The sequence below is a fragment of the Megascapheus bottae genome, chromosome 2, assembly GCF_031878675.1.
Source record: "Megascapheus bottae isolate mThoBot1 chromosome 2, mThoBot2.hap1, whole genome shotgun sequence".
NCBI classification, from domain to species: Eukaryota; Metazoa; Chordata; class Mammalia; order Rodentia; family Geomyidae; genus Megascapheus; species Megascapheus bottae.
In genome coordinates, this window is record NC_143510.1 from 59,003,979 (window position 1) to 59,025,726 (window position 21,748).

The 21,748-nt window shown below is 38.2% G+C and overlaps 1 protein-coding gene across 2 annotated transcripts in view; it reads left to right on the plus strand.

Annotated features, from left to right (window-relative positions):
* Hmga2 (high mobility group AT-hook 2) overlaps nucleotides 1-21,748 on the plus strand; it is a 212,855-nt gene that overhangs the window by 183,771 nt on the left and 7,336 nt on the right. For both annotated transcript variants that reach the window (XM_090357037.1, XM_090357042.1), the window contains one exon: nucleotides 16,521-16,553. In XM_090357037.1, the coding sequence (XP_090213163.1) occupies nucleotides 16,521-16,553 (33 nt within the window). The remainder of the gene's footprint in view (nucleotides 1-16,520; nucleotides 16,554-21,748) is intronic.

A 21,748-nucleotide genomic window follows, 5' to 3' on the forward strand; every position in this document is an offset into this window, starting at 1 on the left:
TCTGTGTTTCACTGCTGCAACCTTAACATATTTGATTTTTTCAAACAGTGGTTTGATTTGCTTGCTTACAGTGTATTGTGACTATGAAATTTAAAATATTTTCATCTTGGAAGGTGAAAGGAAGAAGATGTCATTTTTAAAGTTGCACACTTGGTAAATATACATTTATGTCTTTATAAATTTGATCTTTTTAAAGAGAGTATGTATTAAGAATTTACTTAAAATGATAACAAAATGAACCTTGCATCAATTCACCATATACTTCAAGTACCTTATGTTAAGTAGTTCCAGGAATGATTATTTCTACTTAGTTCTTAATTCAGTTAATAAAGATACCTTCAAGAGAACATCCAAGAAACTCATTCAACAACTGTTGGTTAAACTGGCTATTCATTTGCCTAGATAAAATTGTTGGTATACCAAATGAATTTTTCTAATGTGTCAAGACATATCATTAAGGCTTTAATATTGTTCGAGTCATGAGTGGGATATGTAGCAGGGATGACATGTTGTTTTCGCGTAGAAATAGGAACTGTAGGGGGAAGGAAACCATGAGAGATGGAAGAGGATGAGGAGAGGGATGATATATACCAGAAAAGCTGAATCAACAGAAAAACAAAGGAGGCTATTTTGAGAGGAAAATGCATTGTAAACCTCCCTGTATTTGGGTATCTCTAGAAGGAGTTGCTTCCAGCCATTCCTTTGTTTCTTAACGTATATCCTAAAGCTGAACAAAATGCTTCTTTCCTGTGGGCATGACACTAGGAAGTTATCTATCTTCAACCTTCTTTGGTTTGTAAATAAACCTGTAAGGAAAAGTCTGTTGACCTTTGAATGGACCTTGTCCACGTGCTTTCCCTCCCTCTTGGAGGGAGAGGATAAAGTCATGGCTAGGACAACTCTCTTAATTCTATAGCCATTCTTTAGGAATAACTGGGAAGTATGCCCAGACCCACTCCTCTGCAGAACTAGCCCAACTCAAGAGAGCTGCCAACATAGGCTGACTTTAATGAGAACAGAGAAGAGAGCTTGGGGTGAGCCTGATACCATTGAACATACGTGTTTTGACATTGCAGACAGAAATTTGAAATTCCATACAATGCAGCAGGGAAAATGGACACTAGCTGGAGTTATTGTTGTCTGCTGCTTGCAGCTATTGGGATTCTGTCCTGTAGGATAATGAAGTAGGCTGTGGTTTCCTCTCCCCAATTACCCAGAGTGGAAATGCAAATTTCCTGTGCATGCTCTAAGTAGCAGGTGGTATTTCCTTAATATATTGTTTGTGACCTTTGGGGAAATAGGTATTATAAGCTGACTTTGGAAAATGAAAATAGCATCAAGGTCCTATACTTTAAATGAATCAAACAGTATCTTAACTTATCAAAAAAATTAAACTGGGCTATACTATACCAGGAAAAGACATACATGTATCATATCATGTTTCTATATGATTTCCAGTTCTTTGGTTCAGGGAAGATGAACAAAAGAAGACTATGGCACAGATGGATTTTCTAACATTAATTAAGGGAAAGAAGGAAATGTATTTTTTAAGTTTTACTTTAAACTTTCGCTGTTCATTAAAGCAAAGGTGTAGGTACATTTAGTTACACAGAGTCATCACAAGCTGTTTAAGGCAAATCTAAGCTGATCTAAGGGAAAGACATCGTATTTTTTATTCACTTATTCACCACTAAATTTCAAGCTTTTGTTGCTGTTGTTCAGCATCGAAGAAATGGTTGATTTAGGGCTATTGGATTTTTTTAACCATACATTTTTTTTATTGTTGGGGTGATATATACAGGGGTTACAGTTACCGTTTGTCAGGTAGTGGGTACAGTACTTCATAAACATTGATACCTCGTCTCATGTTTTTCTTCCAATTTCCTTCCCCCATCCCCTCCCAATAACCTTGTTTTTCCCCTTCCCTTTCCTATTTCAAATAAATTATCATATATACAATATACCAGGTACCAAAGTCAGATACAGTAACAACTTGAGATTAAACCATAAGGGGGGGAAAAAAAGAGAAAAGAAATAACTTCACAAGGCTGGGAGTTTGGCCTAGTGGTAGAGTGCTTGCCTAGCATGCATCAAGATCTGTGTTCGATTCCTCAATACCACATACATAGAAAAAGCCAGAAGTGGCGCTGGAGCGTATGGGAGAGCTCTAGCCTTGAGAAAACCTAAGGACAGTACTCAGGCCCTGAGCTCAAGCCCACAAAATAACTCCACAAGTCTCTGTGCGTGTGTGTGTAGGAGTTTTTTTTGTTTTGTTTTTAGCCACAGTCCTTCTGCATGCCATCTTATTAAATAGGGAAAGCATTAATTTTGTCTTTTCTCTTCCTTTGAAGAAAAAAGTTCAACAGGTTTAAATAGCATTCATGCCTTGGAATTTCCTTCTTCCTGCGGAAAGCAGTCCAGTATTGAAAACTTTAAATTTAGTTTCCTTCTCCTATAAATATCTTTTATATGATCGTAACTCTTCTGTTCATCAAAGGTTACAGGAATGGAAGCCAGGAGCTTACTAAGTTTATAGGTTGTATATTATGTACCTGGGGTGGGGGGGGGTAAATAGATATACTTTAAAAAATATGTACCAGTGTTTGCAGTGATTTTAGCTTACAAATAGCTGATTAAACTTCTATATTTTATTGTTTGGGGGGTTTTGCCAGTCCTGGGACTTGAACTCAGGGCCAGGGCACTGTCCCTTGAGCTTTCACAAGGCTAGCACTCTACCACTTGAACCACAGCACCACATATGCTTTTTCTGTGCATGTGGTACTGAGGAATCAAATCCAGGGCTTCATGCATGCCAGGAAAGCACTCTCCCACAATGCCACAGTCCCGGCTACTTTCTTTACTTCCGTTAAAATTCTGAATGTGGACCTGTTAGTTGACAAGGTATAGGAGTGTAGCCATAAATAGATGTAGAACATCTGTTTATAAATAGAGTGCAATCAGCCCAGAGTGCTACCTTGACCCTCCCAGAAAAGTACTTCTATGAGAGTGCTTTTCCTTGGTCATTAAGTCCTTTCTGATGATATTGGAGGGAAACTGTGCAGTGGCAGTACATTCTGAGCATCGAGACAAAGATACTGCCTGCAAAACTCATATTCCAATGAAAACCTAGAACATTTCCCCAAAGGGTTTCTACCCTTTTTCTACTCGAAAAACTATTACTATGACAATAACTATGACAACTTCCATGATGAAGGATGCTTATTCAAAGCATCCTTGATTTCTGCATCCCCAGCACACATTGCAGACACTGGTCCATCATTTGATTGGTTGGTTTTATCCCACACATTGCATTTGTTCTTGGGCAATAACATAGGGACCTTCTTCATCACTTCAAGAATTTGTGCTGGGATTGTGTAGGGGATGAATTCATTGCATCCCTACCAATCCTTTATCATCATTACATTGCTCTCCAGCACAACATAGAAGGAAAGGGTAGTGCTTGCTGAGTGCCCGTGTAAATGTTTTCATCGATTGCCAGCTGCAGGGAGAACCTTAAAGCATGTCAGTGCCTCATGAATTTGGTATCCTCCTCAACCTGCAAGTTTCTCTTCATTGTCATAAATACATTTTAAAAAGAACATATGAGGATAAATGTTATATTTCATTGTCCTTCGTATTTATCTTTAAAGCATGAATGTCACTGGAAAGCAATCCTTTAACTTACTGTGTACAAACACTTTCTACAATGTCTGCAAGACAGATGAGTTTCTCATGGAATCCACCTACTAATATTTCATAAGATCCATACAGTAAATCCGAGGTAATTCATACTAGGAGATGGAAAGATTAAAAGATTCACAAACTAAACTCTGCTTCTATAGTAGCTATGCATAGGTAAATCTATTGTTCTGAAATTATTGCTCACTGAAAGAACAAATAGAAAAGGCACTGGGAAATATCCAGCTAAATGCCTTTATATTTTAAAATGTTAGCATGCTCTCTACAAGCAGTAAGTAAAAATGAGGATATTTTTCTTATTGCTAATATTTTTTTTATTTTCCATTGCTAAGCAAAGTTAACCTATCCTTAATCTGTTTCAACTCATAGGGATATGATTGACTAATCAAACAAAACAGAGCCTAGAAGTCAATATATAACTGATAAAGTCCATTTATCAGAATTATAAAACTGTTCTAGGCTAGAATATGCTTGGATATGAGTTCTTTGGAAAGTTAAAAAAAAACTTGTTACTCTTCTGTCAGCTGTAATTTACTATCCTTTCAGTTTCTACTTGCAACAACATTGTCTTTTTCTTGGAAGGTAGATAAGTCTGTGACAAATGTTTGAATTACTCACACAGTATATATGTGTGTGTGTGTGTGTGTGTGTGTGTGTGTGTGTGTGTGTGTGTGTGTGTGTCCCTTTTGAGAGAAGAGGATTCCTACATCTTAAAAAGAGCTGCCTAGAAAGAACATGATCTAGATGTTTTACCTCTAACTTAGAGGAACACACTCTTAGCCATACTGCCCACAGTCTAAGTGAAACTTCATACAGCTTTTCAACAGGGCACCTTCTAACCACTGGTAAGAACTGAGTTTCCTACTAATGACTGTGTTGTTTAATAACGTGCATCTTTTCACACTGTGATCATTTTTACCTTTCCTTAGATTATTAGAATTCTTGCTGGAGAATGGTTAGAATGGTTCCCTTTATTCTCTGGACCACTTGGCATTTATGTTCCTGTGATTTTACTATCCAGTGTGTTTGTGCACAAAATGAGCCACCACTGGAGGCCTTGGCCTCTGTTTGCTGCCAGATCATGGGTCAGTGAGCCTCTGTATTCTCTGTAAAAGCCACTGGGACATCCACAGATGTCATGTGAGAAGGACTAAGAAGGCTTTGTTCTATTGCTTACCTTCCTTTGTGTGAACCAAGGTTCTGAAGCTGAATGTGATCTCATAGAAGCTGAGGAACTGAAAACATAAAGATTTAACCAAGTGGTTGGCATTTTTGGGGTAGTTCTTCATCTTTTTGAGGACCCTGAATGACTATGAATCTCAGACCCAGCCACCACTGAGCAGTGAAGCAAGTGTCACTTGCAAGACTTGGCAGGATCTTGAGAGCAAGAAAAGGAAGTGGTGGAGTGGGGGTCATGGGGCAGTCCCCTTGCCAGTGGTCAGAGAAGAAAGTGAGAACAGCCAGTAGGAGTTCTATCAGTCATGTTTGCTTAATGAGACAGAGCATCCAAATCTATCTCTTCTTCATGCTGTCCTTGTCACCATGGTGCTTGTAGGGCAGGCTTTATTACTTCCCAGGAGAATACTGTACATGTGGCAGGGGATCGATACCACAGGTGTTGAATCTTTGGGGAAAATATGAGAAGTAGATGGCTCTAACAGTCAAGTTCTACCATATGACTTCTGCATGCATTCTATTTGATGTTAAATTATAGGTTGAGAAAACAGCCTAATTTTAAGGTTCCACATAGACAAAAAATGTTACAAGTTCTCATGACCACTTTAACTAGAAAGCAATCAGTTAGAAGGCTGCTTATCATTCTTCAAGAATAGTCTGTTAGTTGTCTTAGCACAAAGTAGGTGCTGAAAAAAAATTGAGACCATGATACTATTGAAAAAAACTTTAGTATGTTGTATATGATTGGATACCTGCTGAAATTTGGGTTCCTTCCTTTACTTTTCCCTTCTCCCTTCCATTCCACCTCCCTTTTATTTTCCCTTTTTCTTCCCCTCCCCTTTCCCTTTCCGTTTTCCCCTATGTGTGGGGCACACATGTAGGCACCTTATAGGGTTAAATGAAACCCTGTTGTCCTAAAGAACAGTGTTATCTCTTGACTTCTAATAGCCTATACATATGAGTCTGCATGCAACATGTAACGCACACAAAAGAAGTCATTTTGCTTTCATTAAACTATTTTATTTTATAACTTGCCAAATTACCTTTAGAAAAAGGTAATGTTTGCAGAAAACATTCTTTTTCTTTTAGATTCAGCAATATAATCAGGAGTTGTAGGTCGTATGCAGCTTGCAAAGTCACTATTTTGAAGTTGTTTTACTTTTACTATTAAGTAATGGCTCCTGGTGAATGTGATGAATGCATGTGTTCTTTGTTCTCTCTGTAAATCGTTTGTTCCATTCATTTTCCCCCTTACCTTAAGAATATTGGGGGAGGGACATCTCTACTCACAAATCAAATGCTTTAAATAGCCAGGCAAGAGCTGAATGAAGAAAATCAGACTAGATAGCATCTCTGTGGAATGCAGGCCTATGAACTCTGCATCACACAATACAAAGGAAATTGCCATTGTCCTGTGCAAGTTAAGGTGAACAAAACACATAAAACACCCCATTGTGGTATCCATGTATATTTCTGTACAGCTGAAACTGGAATACTGAAGGCCACACACACAAAAATAATAAGGTAAGTCTTAAGCGACCAATTGGCACCACAGAGCATGTTTATAATGTCCTTTAATCATTTCCTAAAAGGCTAGCACAAGTGGTCCAAAGGGCCACCATAAAGCAGATCATCCACACCAGGGATGGCACCTCCACTGCCACTTCTATTGCTACTGCTGTCACCAAGGTTGCCCCCCTCTCATCCCCTGTACTTGTCCGGTGCTTCAAAATAACATTCATTCGGTTCTTATGGCCAGCGGCTATGCTGGGGCAGATTCCAGTGGCATGTACCTTAATTAATCATCCACCAATGCAATGAGGCTCCTATCATATATACATTAAAAAAACGGAAGCTTAGCTTCTCAACAAATCACACAGCTTTCCCATAGCTAGCCCCAACCCTGATCTCATAGCTCTTTCTGGCTCCAGAATGCTCTTCCCTGCCATTCTCAAACTTCTTTTCCATGTATGTATACGGAGGAATTCAAGTGGCCAGGATGCCACCTCCAATCTGTACAAAGCAAATTAAGCTCCTTAGGGAAAATTCTTTTACCTGAAGCCAAAACTCTGCCTTCTTCACCCCACCTCAAAGTAATTTCCATCTCTTGTAACAGAAACTACAAACATCCTTCCTTTATTTGAAAAAAAAAATACAAATGAAAAAATATGCAGCCACCACCAACAGTCACTCTCAAGATCAGAGATGCCTACACATATCTGGCAAGAAGCCCAGACATACCAAAACATGTATTATCTAGAGCCAGGACTTGACTACCAGTGCATCTGTGTAGACAAGTGTTTCAACAGACAACTTGTTCATACATTTGGGATCCTCCCCTGCCCAAATGAAAGGGAGTCTGAAAAGCAGCAGGCCGCAAAGGCAGCACTTATTACTAGGCAGCTAACAGCCCCACGTACATCCTCAGGTTCTGCTTTCTTCAGTTTAACCCAGCAGAACGCTGGTTTACATTGAAAATTAGTAGGCACTGTGTCCGTTCGTAGAATGTGGGCAGAAGCTCATGTTATTTACTTCTCATCTCTGGAATTCCTCTTGAATAGGAGTTACAGTTAGGTTTTAGGTAGCAGAGCATCCTTCAGTCTGCAATGAAACAAATTCAAATCTGGATTTACTAGAGGAAAATTCCAAACAGTCTAGGAAAGCAAAAACTTCTGACACCATCTCCGTAACTGTAAAGGTGAAACATGCATTGTACTAAAAGGATTATTCTTCAGTCTCCCCAGATTCAGTTCAGCAAAGGTAAAAGCCTTGTACTAGTCAGAATAAGCAAGGCAAAAGACAAACTGTGCTGGTGATTTCACAGGCAAGAGGTTGTTTCTTTTGGTTCTCAAAAACAAACCAGCCCAGTGAAAGCCAAAACATGTAGAGCCAACATGTGTTCCTCTGTGTCCATTCCCTGTCTTCCTTTGTTCAGAAAGAATGACCATATCCATAGACCAGAAGTAACCTGATTGGTTGGAGCTGGGCCTGAGGCCCCTTCTCTTCTCAAGGCAGGTCTGATCTATTGAAGTGGGTGAGAAACTCTTCTGGGTTTCATTTGTGACTGAGAGTAAATATGAGACATCAGAAAGATGTGAAGAAGCTGAAACACTGAATTCTTGACCCACTGAACTGGTCATCTTGGGAGTGTATCATCACCCAGCTTTTGCTGTGCTAAAGGATATTCTCCTTAAATCAACTTGAGTTGGCATTTTATTTTTATACCCAAAAATATAACAGAATTTTATTTGGTGAATTAAGAGTTATCAGGATTTATTATTTAGGTTCTTATCAATTTTCACTATAATTTCTCACATACACTGATCTATAGGAAATAGAGAGGAAAAAAATCATATTTGATAGGAAGGTTAGCTTTTCACCATTGTGGCAAAATACCTGGGGCAATAAACTTAAGCAAGGAAAGATTCATTTTTGCTCCTCGTTCCTGAGACTTCAGTTCATGGTAGCTTGGCTTGGTTGATCCTGTGGGGGCAGAGTTTTTTTTATGGCAGAAGTTCATGGTAGAAGAGGCATTATTCACTTCCTGACATCCAGGGAGCACATTTTTTTAAAAAAAGGAAGTTTAAGGGGCTGAAATCCCTATATCTTATTCAAGGACACACCTCTGATGGCCTTCCCTCGTCTAAGTCGCTCTTCTTAAAAGTGCTACCATCTCCCAACAGAGCCACAGGTTGAGAACCAAGCCTTCAACAGAGAACTTTTGAGGGGTGTGTCAGATTCACATGATAGAAATATGTCGTCATGTTTTAAAAACACATCTGTTTTTCTTCCCCTACTTTTGATTACAAGAAAAGTAGCTCTATCTTGTCAACTACTGCCATGTTAGAGGGAAGAACTGTAGTTTTGAAAGCAGTTTTTCCCTGTGACATTCTTTTTCTAAATCAGAATATTGAAAGAGTACTGGCTCATTTTTAAAGCAAGTGGGTAGGCTCTTCCAAAAACTAAGACTTGAACTCATTTGTAACAGTTATAGAAAAGAGGCTACGAGAGAATAGTTTCTTCTAGACAGTGAGACCATTGAGAAAATAGTTGGAATTATTTTTTCAGTATTTTTTTCACATGGAAGATGGAAAGTGTGTTAAGGGCCAACCTGGTGGACGGGCAGTGTCTCTGGGAAGGATCTCCTTGAGGATTTCCATTGGTGGCATAAACTATGTTGAATTGTAAATACAGTTTCTCTGAGATAGGGATATGCAGTGGTCACTGTCAGGAGCTTTGACTAGTAATTGTGTCTTAATACAAATGTATATAAATAGTATATACAGGCCGGGAGTTTGGCCTAGTGGTTAAAGTGCATGCCTAGCATGCATGAAGACCCGGGTTTGATTCCTCGGTACCACATACATAGAAAAAAAGCCGGAAGTGGTGCTGAGGCTCAAGTGGTAGAGCTCTAGCCTTGAGAAAGTCCAAGGACAGTGCTCAGGCCCTGAGCTCAAGCCCAGGACTGGCAAAAAAAAAAATAGTATATACAAAAGTATATGTAGAGAGATAGATAGATATAGCTATATAGATAGATAGGCAAATAAATTGATCTATAGGCAGATAAGTAGCAGTATAATTTCTATTAAGAAATTAGGTGCTATTAGTATTTCTTTTTATTGTAATTTCTTGTCAGGATAATGTATAGAGAGGTTACAGTTACATTCATCAGGTACATTCCTTCTCAGACTTTGATATCCCTCCCCACACTCACTTCCAATCAACTTGTTTTTACCCCTTCCCTTCCTATTTCTAATAAACACATAAGCTTATATATCATATAGCAGGTAATAAGTCAGATACAGTAACCACTTGAGATTAGTCATAAGTGGAAAAAAAGAGAAAAGAAATAACTTCACATAGTAAATTAAGAGCAACACTCACAAAGATGACCTCTTGTTTCCATAGCCTAGAGTTCATATGACCATATGTACATAGCTTTTGAGGTATTGTGATAGTCTACTAGGAGAATCCTAGATGTGTACTAATTATTACAAAGAAAACCATGGAGCCAGTGTTTCTCTGGGTCTGGCTTACTTCACTTAATATGATTTTTTTCCAAGTCTTTCCCTTTCCTTACAAATGGGGCGATGTCATTCTTTCTGATGGCAGCATAGAATTCCATTGTGTATAAATACCACATCTTCTTGATTCATTCATCTACTGAGGAACATCTGAATTGGTTCCATATCTTTGCTATGGTAAATAATGCTACAGTGAACATCATTGTGCTAGTGGCTTTAGTATGTCCTTGTTTCCGGACGATTAGGTAAATGCCAGGTAGTGGAATTGCTGGGTGATAGGGGAGTTCTCTGTTTAGTCTTTTGAGGAATCACCATATTGCTTTCCAGAGTGGTTGAATGAGTTTACACTCCCACCAACAATATAGTAGGCATCCCTCCTGGCCATATCCCTGCATCTGTTGTTATTAGATTTCTTGATAATGGCCATTCTAACTGGTGTGAGGTCAAATCTCAAAGTTGTTTTCATTTGCATTTCTTTTATGACCAAAGATGTCAAGCATTTCTTCATGTGTCTATAGGCCTTTAATTTACTCTTCAGAGAAGTCACTCTTCAAGTCTTTAGCCCACCTTTTAATGGGATGGTTGTTTCTTTGAGGATTTGTTTTTGAGAGATCCAATTTGTTTTTAGCTGTAGATATATTTTAGATATGAGGTCCTTATCTGTTGTATAGCTAGTGAAGGTCTTCTCCCACTCTGTGGGCTTTCTATTTAACTTGCTGTGTCCTTTGCTCTACAGCTTACTGCAGTCCCATTTGTCCAAACTTTCTTTAATTTTTTGTGTTTCTGGGCCTTTATTAAGAAGTGCCAAGGAGTCCTAGTGCATCTCCTATTCCATCTTGTAAAGTTTTCAGTGTATCTGCTTTTACCTCAAGGTCTTTGATCCATCTGGAATTAATTCTGGTGCAGGGTGACATAGAAGAATCGAACTTGAATTTTCTACAGGTTCTATTAGTATTTCTAAGACAACTTAAAACTTTTTGACACACGAAAAAAACTTTTTTCATAGTAAAGCTGTTACCATAAAAATATTTTCTAAATGCCAATTTGTCCTTTAAATATATTAGAAATATTATTTTGCTCTAAAATTGTCATATTAATATACCTTTTCTTCCTATTTGCTCATTTTTCTTTTAAATGAAATAGATTTTTTATCTGTGAGAATACAGGTGTTTTTCATTAATAAAAGAAGATTGTGTAAATATTCTTTTTTCATTTAAAAAGAAGCATGGAATAAATTGAGTAGTTATCTAAATTTTCTTTGGGGCACAGTATAGTATATAGAAAAAAATGAAGGGTGGGGATTAGGCAACCCGAGCTAGAGATAAGGCTTCATGACATGCTGACCTTGTAATCTTTTGAAAGACTTTTGCTATCTTTAGATTGTGAGGGGTTTTTTTGTTTTGTTTTGTTTTGTTTTGGTGGATCATGGGTCTTGAACTTGGCCTGAGTGCTGTGCCTGAGCTCTTCAGCTCAAGGCTACCACCCTCCCCTGGGCCTGGGCAGTGTCCCTGAGCTCTTCAGCTCAAAACTCAACTGCTCTACCCTTGATGCCCCACTTCCTGTTTTCTAGAGATTGAGGTTAATTGGAGATAAGGGTCTTATGTCCTTTTGTGCCCAAGCTGGCTTTGAATCTTAATCCTGAAATCTCAGCCTCCTGAGTAGCTAGGATTACAAGTGTGAGCCACTGTACCCGGCAGATTTTGAGTTCTTTATGAGTAGTAAAGTTGAATGACAGTACTTCTAAGTGGCTGTTGAGAGGATTAAGTTAGATAATGCACATTAAATCACTTCCTAACCTACCTATTTATTATTTTCATTATCGTTATCATATATTATTATACAGTGTAAATGTCAAAAAAGTCATGGCATTATCCCATCCTGAATTATAATTAACAAATGCTTAGCTTGGGGAATGTAATCTAGAAGCAAAGTTCAGACAGACATTTCTAGAATGCTTTAAAAAATAATAAAAGAAGATGTTCATTTGTTAAGATGACAGAGTATCAACTGAAGAGTCATCAGTTTTATAGTTTAATTGAGAAGTGAGCAGTTCCAAGAATTGTCTGAAGTTCCACTGGGTTTAAAACTGAATAGACTGGGGAGACGGAGTAAATGAACTACATATCCATCAAAAAAGTAAATAGATATCAAAATTTATAGAAAGGAATGGTAATACAGAGGAATGTATGAGGGAAGACCCAAGCAGAAGGTATCCTTAGGACAGCCTAGGGTGCAAGGGCCACTTCGCAAGTACGAAAACACTTCCAAGTCAATGAAAAAATTTAAGTATATCAGCGAATGTTCAGGAATAGTTAACGTTTCTCAGACTGGTATTAAGATTCCTCCAAGGACAACAACTGCTAAAGTTAACCCTATATTAGTGCCAAGAAAATAGTGTTAAATTAGGGTTCTAGAGATTGAGATTAATTGAAGATAAAAATCTCGGGTCCTTTTGTGCCTGGGCTGGCTTTGAACCTTGATCTTCAGATCTCAGCCTCCTGAGTAGCTAGGAATATAGGTGTGAGCCACCATGCTGGGGCAGAAATCCCATTCTCGAATACTTATTTGTTAAACTTGACATTTGAAATATGATGTAAAAATCACTATTAATAAAATCTTAAAAACAAACAAACAAAAAATAATGAAGACCCTGAATAGGTTGTTGATCTCTCACTTCCATCCTTAAGTGTCTACAAGGCAAACATTAGCACCCAGATATGCTCCCAAGAGACCCATTGTAACTTCTTACCATGCATACCCAGGCTAACTATAGTTCTTATCCTTGAACAAATTAAATGAGGTCAGCAGCAGCACTGAGGGTACTTGGCTACCATAGTCTAATAAATACTTTTGACCTGATACTTATTTTTTGTCCTTTACATTAAAGTCTAAAGGGAAAGCCAACTAGAGTTAAAAAAAAAAAAGAACATCTCCCTTCCTGCCGTTACCAAGTAGAAATTCCAGGGATTTTGCCAAAACTCCCCAGTAGATTTATCACTTCTTAGGAGACTTTGTACTTGAGAACTAACAAAATCTCCTTTGCAGTGTAAGGGCCAGATAGTATTGTCAAATGCAATTGTGTGCATTTGATATTGTTCAAAAAGAAATGTACTCAATACCTAACCTATGTAACTGAAACCTCTCTGTACATCACCTTTACAATGAAAAAAATGTAAGGAAAAAATATATATATATCTTCAACAGAGGACAGTGAATCTGGGCATGGAATCAAAGCAAAGGAGGATAGCCACAGCTTCTTTTGGATTAGCTATAGATTTGACTTCTCTTCCTTTCTTCCTTGCCTTCTATTTTTCTTTCTTTCGTCTTCTGTTTTTCTTTCTTGTCTTTCTTCCTTTTCCTTCTTTCTCTTTCTCTCCTTCTTGCTTCCTTTTTTTAAACTAAGAGAACAAGTTTCCTCCAAAGATTATCCAAAGGATTAAGGGAATTAATAGACTCAAGTTGTTTTAGTTTTAGAAAATGATCTTGGGAGATTATCTAAATTCCCTCTCTGCCTTACTTTCCCTGTGAGAAAATGAAAACAATAAAACCTAGGCCCTTCCAGTCACAAGGGGGCAGATGTTATAAAGGACTTTTGCCACTATGTAGGAAATGCATGTGTCAAATATCACCCATTTATTAAAGTTCATGGAAACACACAGTTAAGCACAGGAAAGATTAAGTGCATACTTAATAGTATTCAGTTCTTATTCAGAAGCAGTGGCCCAGTGTGTTTTTTAGTGCCAAGATTCCCAAGGAGTTGGTTCTAGATGTCAGCGCTGAGTTTTAAGCTAGGAGATGCCCCAAGTGAGATAAGAGACGTACAGTTTGGTTGGTGTCCAAAAAGCATTCCAGCCAGTAGTTTGTTTCCTTTCCCTTTTTATGAATGGTGGTAGTATTATGTTTCAGTCTACATTTTTTTGACTGAAGCCATTCATAAAAAAATAAATAAATAAAAGCAAAACAAAATAACAACAAAACTTTCTCGGCACATTCAGGAGGTCTCAGATGCCAGAGGCTTGGGAACACATCCTGGCAGCCCTAACCACAACCGGCATTGAAAGCATTCAAGGGTCTGTTTGTTTGGTGGCCTGAGAAGCCTGAAGTGCTGTGTCTGAGCGTAGAAGTTCTGTGACACGGACTAGGCTAGGAGCCAGGGCTGGCAGAGTTTCAGACATTGTCTTCCCTCTCACTGAAGTGTCAGGACCTAATTCATGGAAAATTGGGTGAGCTGGCAGCTCTTGCTGAGGGTTTCATTGAGCTGTACTGCGCAGGAGTCATGTGACTGAGAGATCCTGGGAGGAAGCAGTCAGCCTGAAAAATGTGTGTGGATTTGAAACGGTTGGAGGGTAAACATGTGTACAGGTGTAATCGGCAGGAAAAAAGAGGAAGAAGAAAAGCAGCCTGTTCTTACAAGTGACCTTGTTGAAATCGATACTCTCTCAGCTCACACTTTAGAGTCCTGAGAGACAAGAAGTCTCAGTTACCCCTGGCTTGATTCCACCTGGAGAAAACATCTCAGATCCTGGGCTTTGATGGCGATGATGTCATTTCTACAATCATTTAAAGTCAGAATTTGCTTTATTTCCAGTGAGCAAAAAGTATTTTTCCTTTCATTTTATTTTCATCTTGCTCATCTTTTTTTTTAAAAAAAGGAAAACTCTCACTGAATTTTTATAGGATGTGTTTAATATATTTCATATGCCAGTAATAAAACATCATAGCACCCCCAGAAATTCTAAGGAAGGAAAATGAATAGATGCTCCTGGTGCAATGTATTTACTCTGACTTCTGTTATTTGATAAGCTACTGTAGCTTGAGCTCAGGGCCTGAGCACTGTCCTTGGATTTTCTCAATGCTAGAGCACTTCCACTTGAGCCACAGTGCCACTTCCAGCTTTTTCATGTATGTGGTACTGAGGAATCAAACCCTGGCCTTTGTGCATGCGAGGCAAACACTCTACCATTAGGCCAAACTCCCATCCTTACTGTAGCAATTTCTTTCAAGAAAGCATGATACTCTTCACCAGGGTGGTTCAATGCTGCTAGCAAGAAAGACATATTCCATAACCTTGCAAAAAGTTAGAGCTTCTTCAACTACATGTAATGCAATTCTAGAGGACAACAATCATTTTTGGTTCTCTGTGGGAAAACAATCTTAGCTATAGAAAATATTTCTCTTGAAGGTTTCACTCAAAATAAGAGGGCTTTTTTTTTGCTTACACATACAATTTGATATAGATAGAGGTGAATACAAAAGAGTATTTTTCATACCATCAAGAAAGTAGGTGAACTCACCGAAAGGGAGAAAAGATTTGTGAATTATATGTACAGTAAGTGACTTGTATCCTGGGCATAAAAGAATTCTTAGGACTCAGTGATAAAGAGATGAGCAAAGCAAGTGAATAAATTGTTTTCCATAAAAAGATATACAAATGTCCCATAAGCACATTTAAAATGCTTCACATAATTAGCCATACGGGAAATTAGAATCTGAGCAATGGTTTTTAACTTACCCTCCAATTTAAGGCCTACAAATAGAAAAAACAGACAGGAAAGGTTCCATTGGCCGATGCCTGTAATCCTAGCTTTTCAGGAGGCTGAGAGTGGATGGATCTCAGTTCAAGGCCAGCCCAGGCAGAAAAGTTCTTGAACTGCTATCTTAAAAACAACCAACAAGAAAAAAGTCTGGATGAATGGCTCAAGTGGTAGAACACCAGCCTGTAAGCTTTGGTAAACTCCGGAATTGCTGGTGGAGCTATGAAATTGTGCACTTCCTTTAGAAACATCTGATAGCTGCTCAAAAATGAAAAATAAATAAAAATCCTCCATAAACCAGCAGTTCCACTTCCATTGCTTATTGCCTACAAGCAATGAAAACACATCCACACTAAAACAAATTTGAATTACATAGTGGGTAGATTCATAATATTCAAAAAGAAAAATTACCCAGATGACCATCAACTGAATGGTGGTACCTTCAAGGTAGTACTCTGTGACAGAAAAAGGACTGAACTACTAATGAGTGTTGCTAACATCAACCTAGTGGAAGAAGCCAGACACGAAAGATGACGTCTTTATTCCTCTTACATGAAATATCAGAGATAGGCAAATTCCCAGGACAGGATGTTACTGGCCCACTGGCAATGGCAATGACAAAGGGAGTAGAAGTGATCATTAAGTTTAGGGTTTCTTTTGGGGGCGAATACTAAAATTAGATTGTAGTGATGGTTGCCCAGCCCTCTGAATCTACTAAAAAAACACAATCCTTTACATTATATACTTTAAATGAATGAAGTATGTGGGTATATATGTTTGAACCCAAACTTTCTATAAGAAAAATAAGGTAGTAGAATTAGATCTTTTTTCTCTTCAGGTTTTTGCAATATGCTGATTCAAAAAATTATTCGGATAGTAAATTTATTTTAGTACAGTTGGCATACATACTAGCCTTAGATGTTGAATTGAGATGGTTTTTCCCTTAGCAGCTAAACATCCTTATATGAGCTATTGAACTTTAAATTATATACTTGATTTGTGTACTTAATCTGTGCACCTAATTTTTTTTCATTGTGTGTATTTCCTTTTAAAATATAACATTTCTTTTTGTCTTTTCCCTCCTTAGCCACAACAAGTTGTTCAAAAGAAGCCTGCTCAGGTAAGAGATAGTCATTATAATTCACCATTTAATTAATGTATTTCTAATTTTGACTGCATTGGCTTGGAGATAGTCTTGAAATTTTGCTCTTTTCTTTAAAGCTAGTACTGAGAGTGTCAAGATTGTGTGAGTCTGAGTGTGTTATTCCAGCCTCCCCAAATCGTGATCTTCAACATAAAAGCAAATATAAATTCTGTAAGAATAAAACTTCCTCTAAGTGTCTTAAATAAATGTTTGATCCCATTAAGTGTTCTTAAGCATCAAATTTCGTCCTTTCCCCTAGACTATCTATATTCCTCAGACTTGATACAGAATTTGCTAATTGCAAACTAGTTCTTGATTTATGATTGAAAACATATCTGTTCATTGAATTATTCTTTAATGCTTGATGATCATAAAATACCTCCAACAAATCTGAGGATGTAGGGAACAAAATGAAATGAACATTTTGTGAACTTGTAGGTTTTGCTTAAAAAATTATAATAGTCTCTAAAGTCTTTGGCAACTTAGAAACTAGCTTCACGTTCTTTACTCAATATTGACTGGAATACTTTGGTCCTAAATACAGTCTGTACATAGAAGTATTAATTTCCTATTTGTTAAGGAAATTCATCGTGGAAAAAAACAGAATTGAAGAATAAGTCAATTGTGATTATCAGGAATGTGAACTATTAAAATACTAAAGATGTCCTTCAGAATGGGTCCCTTCTTTTGAGACTTTAAATAGATGTCAAAACATAGAAGCAGGCAGGACCTACTGAAGTCATTTTAAGCAATAGCATGAGCTATCAAGGCTCATATAGGTCTTTTTCATATAATTTAAAATATACATAGAAGGTTTTATCTCCTTTAAAGGGCTTAAAGATGTACCTTGTATTTTATTCTCTAAGGGCAATGCTGTGTTGCCAGGAAAAGTCTATCTGGGCAGTCGTATGCCTTCTGTTTTAATGATGCTTGTAGTCTGTGAGCTGTAGATTAGTAATCTTATGTGATATGTTAAGTAGGCATTGATTCAATGTCTACTTCTGGTGATGGTAGATGAAATGGGAAAACAACCAAGAAAAAAGTCATGCATCAAAAAAATGTGTAATCTAATTTAGATAAGTACACATATCCACTAATTTAGAGGTTCTTAACCTTGGCTGCATATTAGAATCACTTAATGATTTTACACAAACACATGCACACACATACACACACACACACACACACACACACACACACACATGGATATATGTGTACATATTATGACATATAATAATTCATGCACACTTACAGACAATTGTGATCATCCCTCCTGAATTCTGTGTTCAGTGATCTTAAGGTAATTTGAAGTCTTCTCTGGTGAGAATATTTATACCATGGAAATTGCAGTGATGTAGTTAAACATATAACTGCATACAGTTGGCCCCACCCATAAATTCCAGTGACTTGGTTTAGAAGCCTAAACTGCAGCCTTTTCTTTTTTTTTTTTTGTCAGCCATGAAAGTGCAGCAGATCTTTTATTGTGTCAGGCACTTAGTTATATACTGTTGGGGAAAGAGAAGGTGGAACTGGGAAGCTAGCCAGAAGGAAGAGGGCCACCGTGCTATCACTAAGGGTCAGGACATTCCGCTGAGCCAGAACAGGCTCAGAGATGGAGATCAGGCCTCAACATGCATCCATACTTCAATGGCCAGGCTGGATTTTTTTCCTTAGTAAAACATTGTTCAGAGGCTTCATTTCTTCATTTCAGGGCCGAGGCACAGTCCCTGAGCTTCTCTTGCTCAAGGCTGGAGTTCCATCTCTGGAGCCATAGCTCCACTTCAGGATTTTGGTGATTAAATGGGATAAGAGTCTCATGGACTTTCCTGCCCTGGCTGTCTTCACAGCATGATCCTCACATCTCAGCTTCCTGAGCAGCTGGGATTATAGGTGTTGAGTCGCCACAGCCTGGCAAGTCCGTTTTTGTAGGGATGGTTTTGAACTAATGATCCAAGCTTTCAGGCGAGCATTCTACCACTGGAGTCAGGACCCCCACAAGTCTGAGCCTCCCCCTCGCCTCTTGTTCTTACTGGAGTTTAAACAGGGTCTCATGCCTGCCAGGGCTCTAGAGCTAAGTGACTGGGTGCTTGTAATGGTGAGGACTGGGGCAGTGGTCAAGTGATGTCATCTATCTCCTTCCTTGTCTTGTGTGTCTCAAGAGCTGAACTCTCGCTAAAGGATCTGCAGCAAGTCTGGCACTGGTAGGGTTTCTCACATGTGAATTCGCAGATGATTTCTCAGATAGGATGAGCACATAAAGCACTGGTCACACTGCTGGCATTTGAAAGGTTTCTCCCCCGAGTGAATCCATCGATGGTCCTGGAAGTGACTGTTGCACCAAAACGCTTTCCCACATTCCTCACATTCATAGGGTGGCTTTTCCCAGTGGATTCTCTGGTGCTTAATGAGGGTGGAGAGTTTCCTGAAGACTCTCTCACACGTAGTACACAGGAACTGCGTCCCATCCACGAAGATCAGGTTCCTGTAGTTGTCCTGCATGACTGTCTTGTACAGAATCCGCTGAGCCGGGGTCAGGTCCCACCACTCCTCCTTGGTGAAAACCACAGGCACATCCTTGAGTTTCAACCTGACTTGGGCTGGAGGTTCCTTGGAAGCAGCCATCACCTCCTCCTCTTCTTCTTCCCTCTCTGAGTCAGATCAACTGAATCAACCTTTTTTTTTTCTTTTCTTTTCTTTTCTTTTGCCAATCCTGGGGATTGAGCTCAGGGCCTGGGCACTGTCCTTGGATACATTTTACTCAAGGATAACACTCAGCTACTTGAACCACAGTGCCACTTCCAGCTTTTTCTGTGTATGTGGTCCCTGGGAATCCAACCCAGGGCTTCATGTGTGCTAGACGAGCACTCTACCACTAGGCTATGCTCCTGGCATTTTCTATAAACTTCATATATAAAATTACTCAGCAGTGGTGAATACATAGAATGAAGAAAACATGGAAATATATTTGAACATTTGTTAAGTATACAGTGTCACTGTATATGAGAGATAGAGCAGATACAGATGAAGGAACAGAACATTATAAGTTACTATAGATATGATTTCCTGAAGAGTAGAATTATAATGGAAAGATATGATAGATGAGATGAGCCATACATACACAGGGACAGTTATGTCTTAGGTAGAGATCATTAATATATCTGTAATTGATGTAAATTGGACTTCAATTTATGAAGACAGTGATATCACAAATATTTTCCCCCCAAAAATCAACAATATTAAAAAGAAATGTCAAGCAAGTTAAACTGATTCTTACTGATCAATCTGGCTGTTTTACATAGCCTAATTCAAATTTGCCCTTTATAGGAGGGGAGAACTCAGACTTAGGATTTGAAGAAGAAAAAAAAAAGATTATAAGCTCTTTGGACTACCTTATTTATATGATCTCAAGACACAGCGATAAATTATGTAAACACAGGGAATATATGGAAGTTTGTGGAGGATACTGTAAATTTTTCACTGCACTCAAAAGAAACCTCTTCCTTTTCCATCTGTTTCTTTCAAGCTACCCTCCCAGATGTCTTTTCCACGTGGCAATCTGGGTTAACTCAGGCTCATTCCCTTTCTACATCAAAAGCACTTTGAGAGGTTATATTCAGATTCTCTTTCTGAGGTGGTAAAAACTTTAGCACAAGTTAATAGTTTCCATGTAAAGAAAAGGGTTCCACTGTGTATCAGGAGATTTAGAAATTCTGTTCCCAGTTCCTTACTGGGGATGATTAATTGGTGTTTGTCCAGTTTTCCATCCAGGAAAACAGAATAATAACAATGATCACGTCCCTAAAACCTCCAGGGACTTATAATAAATTTGTAGTTATATAAATACCAGAATTATATTCCAAAAGAATTATGTTCTGACTTATTGGTGACTATTTTTTTATCTCCTGAGACTGAAAGTTTCAGGATTTTAAAACTTTTATGAATTCAAAAGTGCTACCAGTTTGAACTAAGGTACACTCATTACATGTTCTCAAAGTAAGAACTTCTTTTCATTGAGAGAAACCGAATAGTAATTGCTAATCTCTGTGACTAAGACCAAAGCTGTCAGAATGACCTTCCTCACGTGTATGTCACATGAACATGAAACTGCGGAGACTTTAACAAAAATATGCCATCAAATTCTAAAAATCTCTCCAGAACTTCAAGGATGTCATTTTTATAAGTTTATAACAGTTTAATGGAAAAGTTTGTGTGGAAAAAGTTACCAAGTACCATCACCTCATGTGGGACATCACAAGTGTGTCCCAAGATACTGTTAACTATCCCTTCAAAGTTTAATGCCATAAGTTAGCTATATGCACATGCACACTTTAAGGTATATTCTCTTCCTCCCCCCCCCCTTCCTCCCTCCTTCCCTTTCTTTTTGCCTGCCTGCCTGCCAGTACTGGGGCTTGAACTCAGTACCCTTAGAGCACTGTCCCTTAGCTTTTTTTGCTCAAGACTAGCGTTCTACCACTTAAGCCATAGTTTCACTTTATTAGTGATTGAAGAGCTAAGAATCTCACAGACTTTCCTACCCAGGCTGGCTTAGAACCACAAGCCTCAGATCTCAGCTCTTCTCCTGAGTGTCTAGGATTCGAATCATGAGCCACCAGTGCCCAACCACTTTTTAAAAATCCTGAAACCCAAGAAGAGGTTTACTATGAATGTCCACTGTGTTTTCGTGAAGGTAACACGACAAATCATAAATAAAAGTCAGAAGAAATTAGCTAGCTCTTGAGCCATTTGAAGCTGTTTAATTTTCAGCCATTTGGATTCTAAAGTTTAGAAATAAATAATGGTGTTTCTTATTTAAGCAAAAGAAACATCACAAAAGGATAAGATTATTGATATTAATAAAGGAGACATTGTTTCTCAAATTTTTATTGTCCCAGGACCGAAACTTGAACTTGGGGTCTGATGCTTTTGCTCAAAGGCTAATGGCTTTGCCACCAGAGCCATACCTCTAACCTTTTAAGTTTTCATTTTGATAAAGAATAAATTGAAATCTCATGCTTCTTTAAAGGTTTCATTAGCTCATCTGATACTGTAATGTTACCATTTTAAAGCTTTAAATGAGACTTCAAGTGATCAGAAATATTTTGCTCACCTTATCCTCTTGCAAAGGAAAAATTGGTTTTTTAAAATTCAAAGTATTCTATCATTTCAATCTA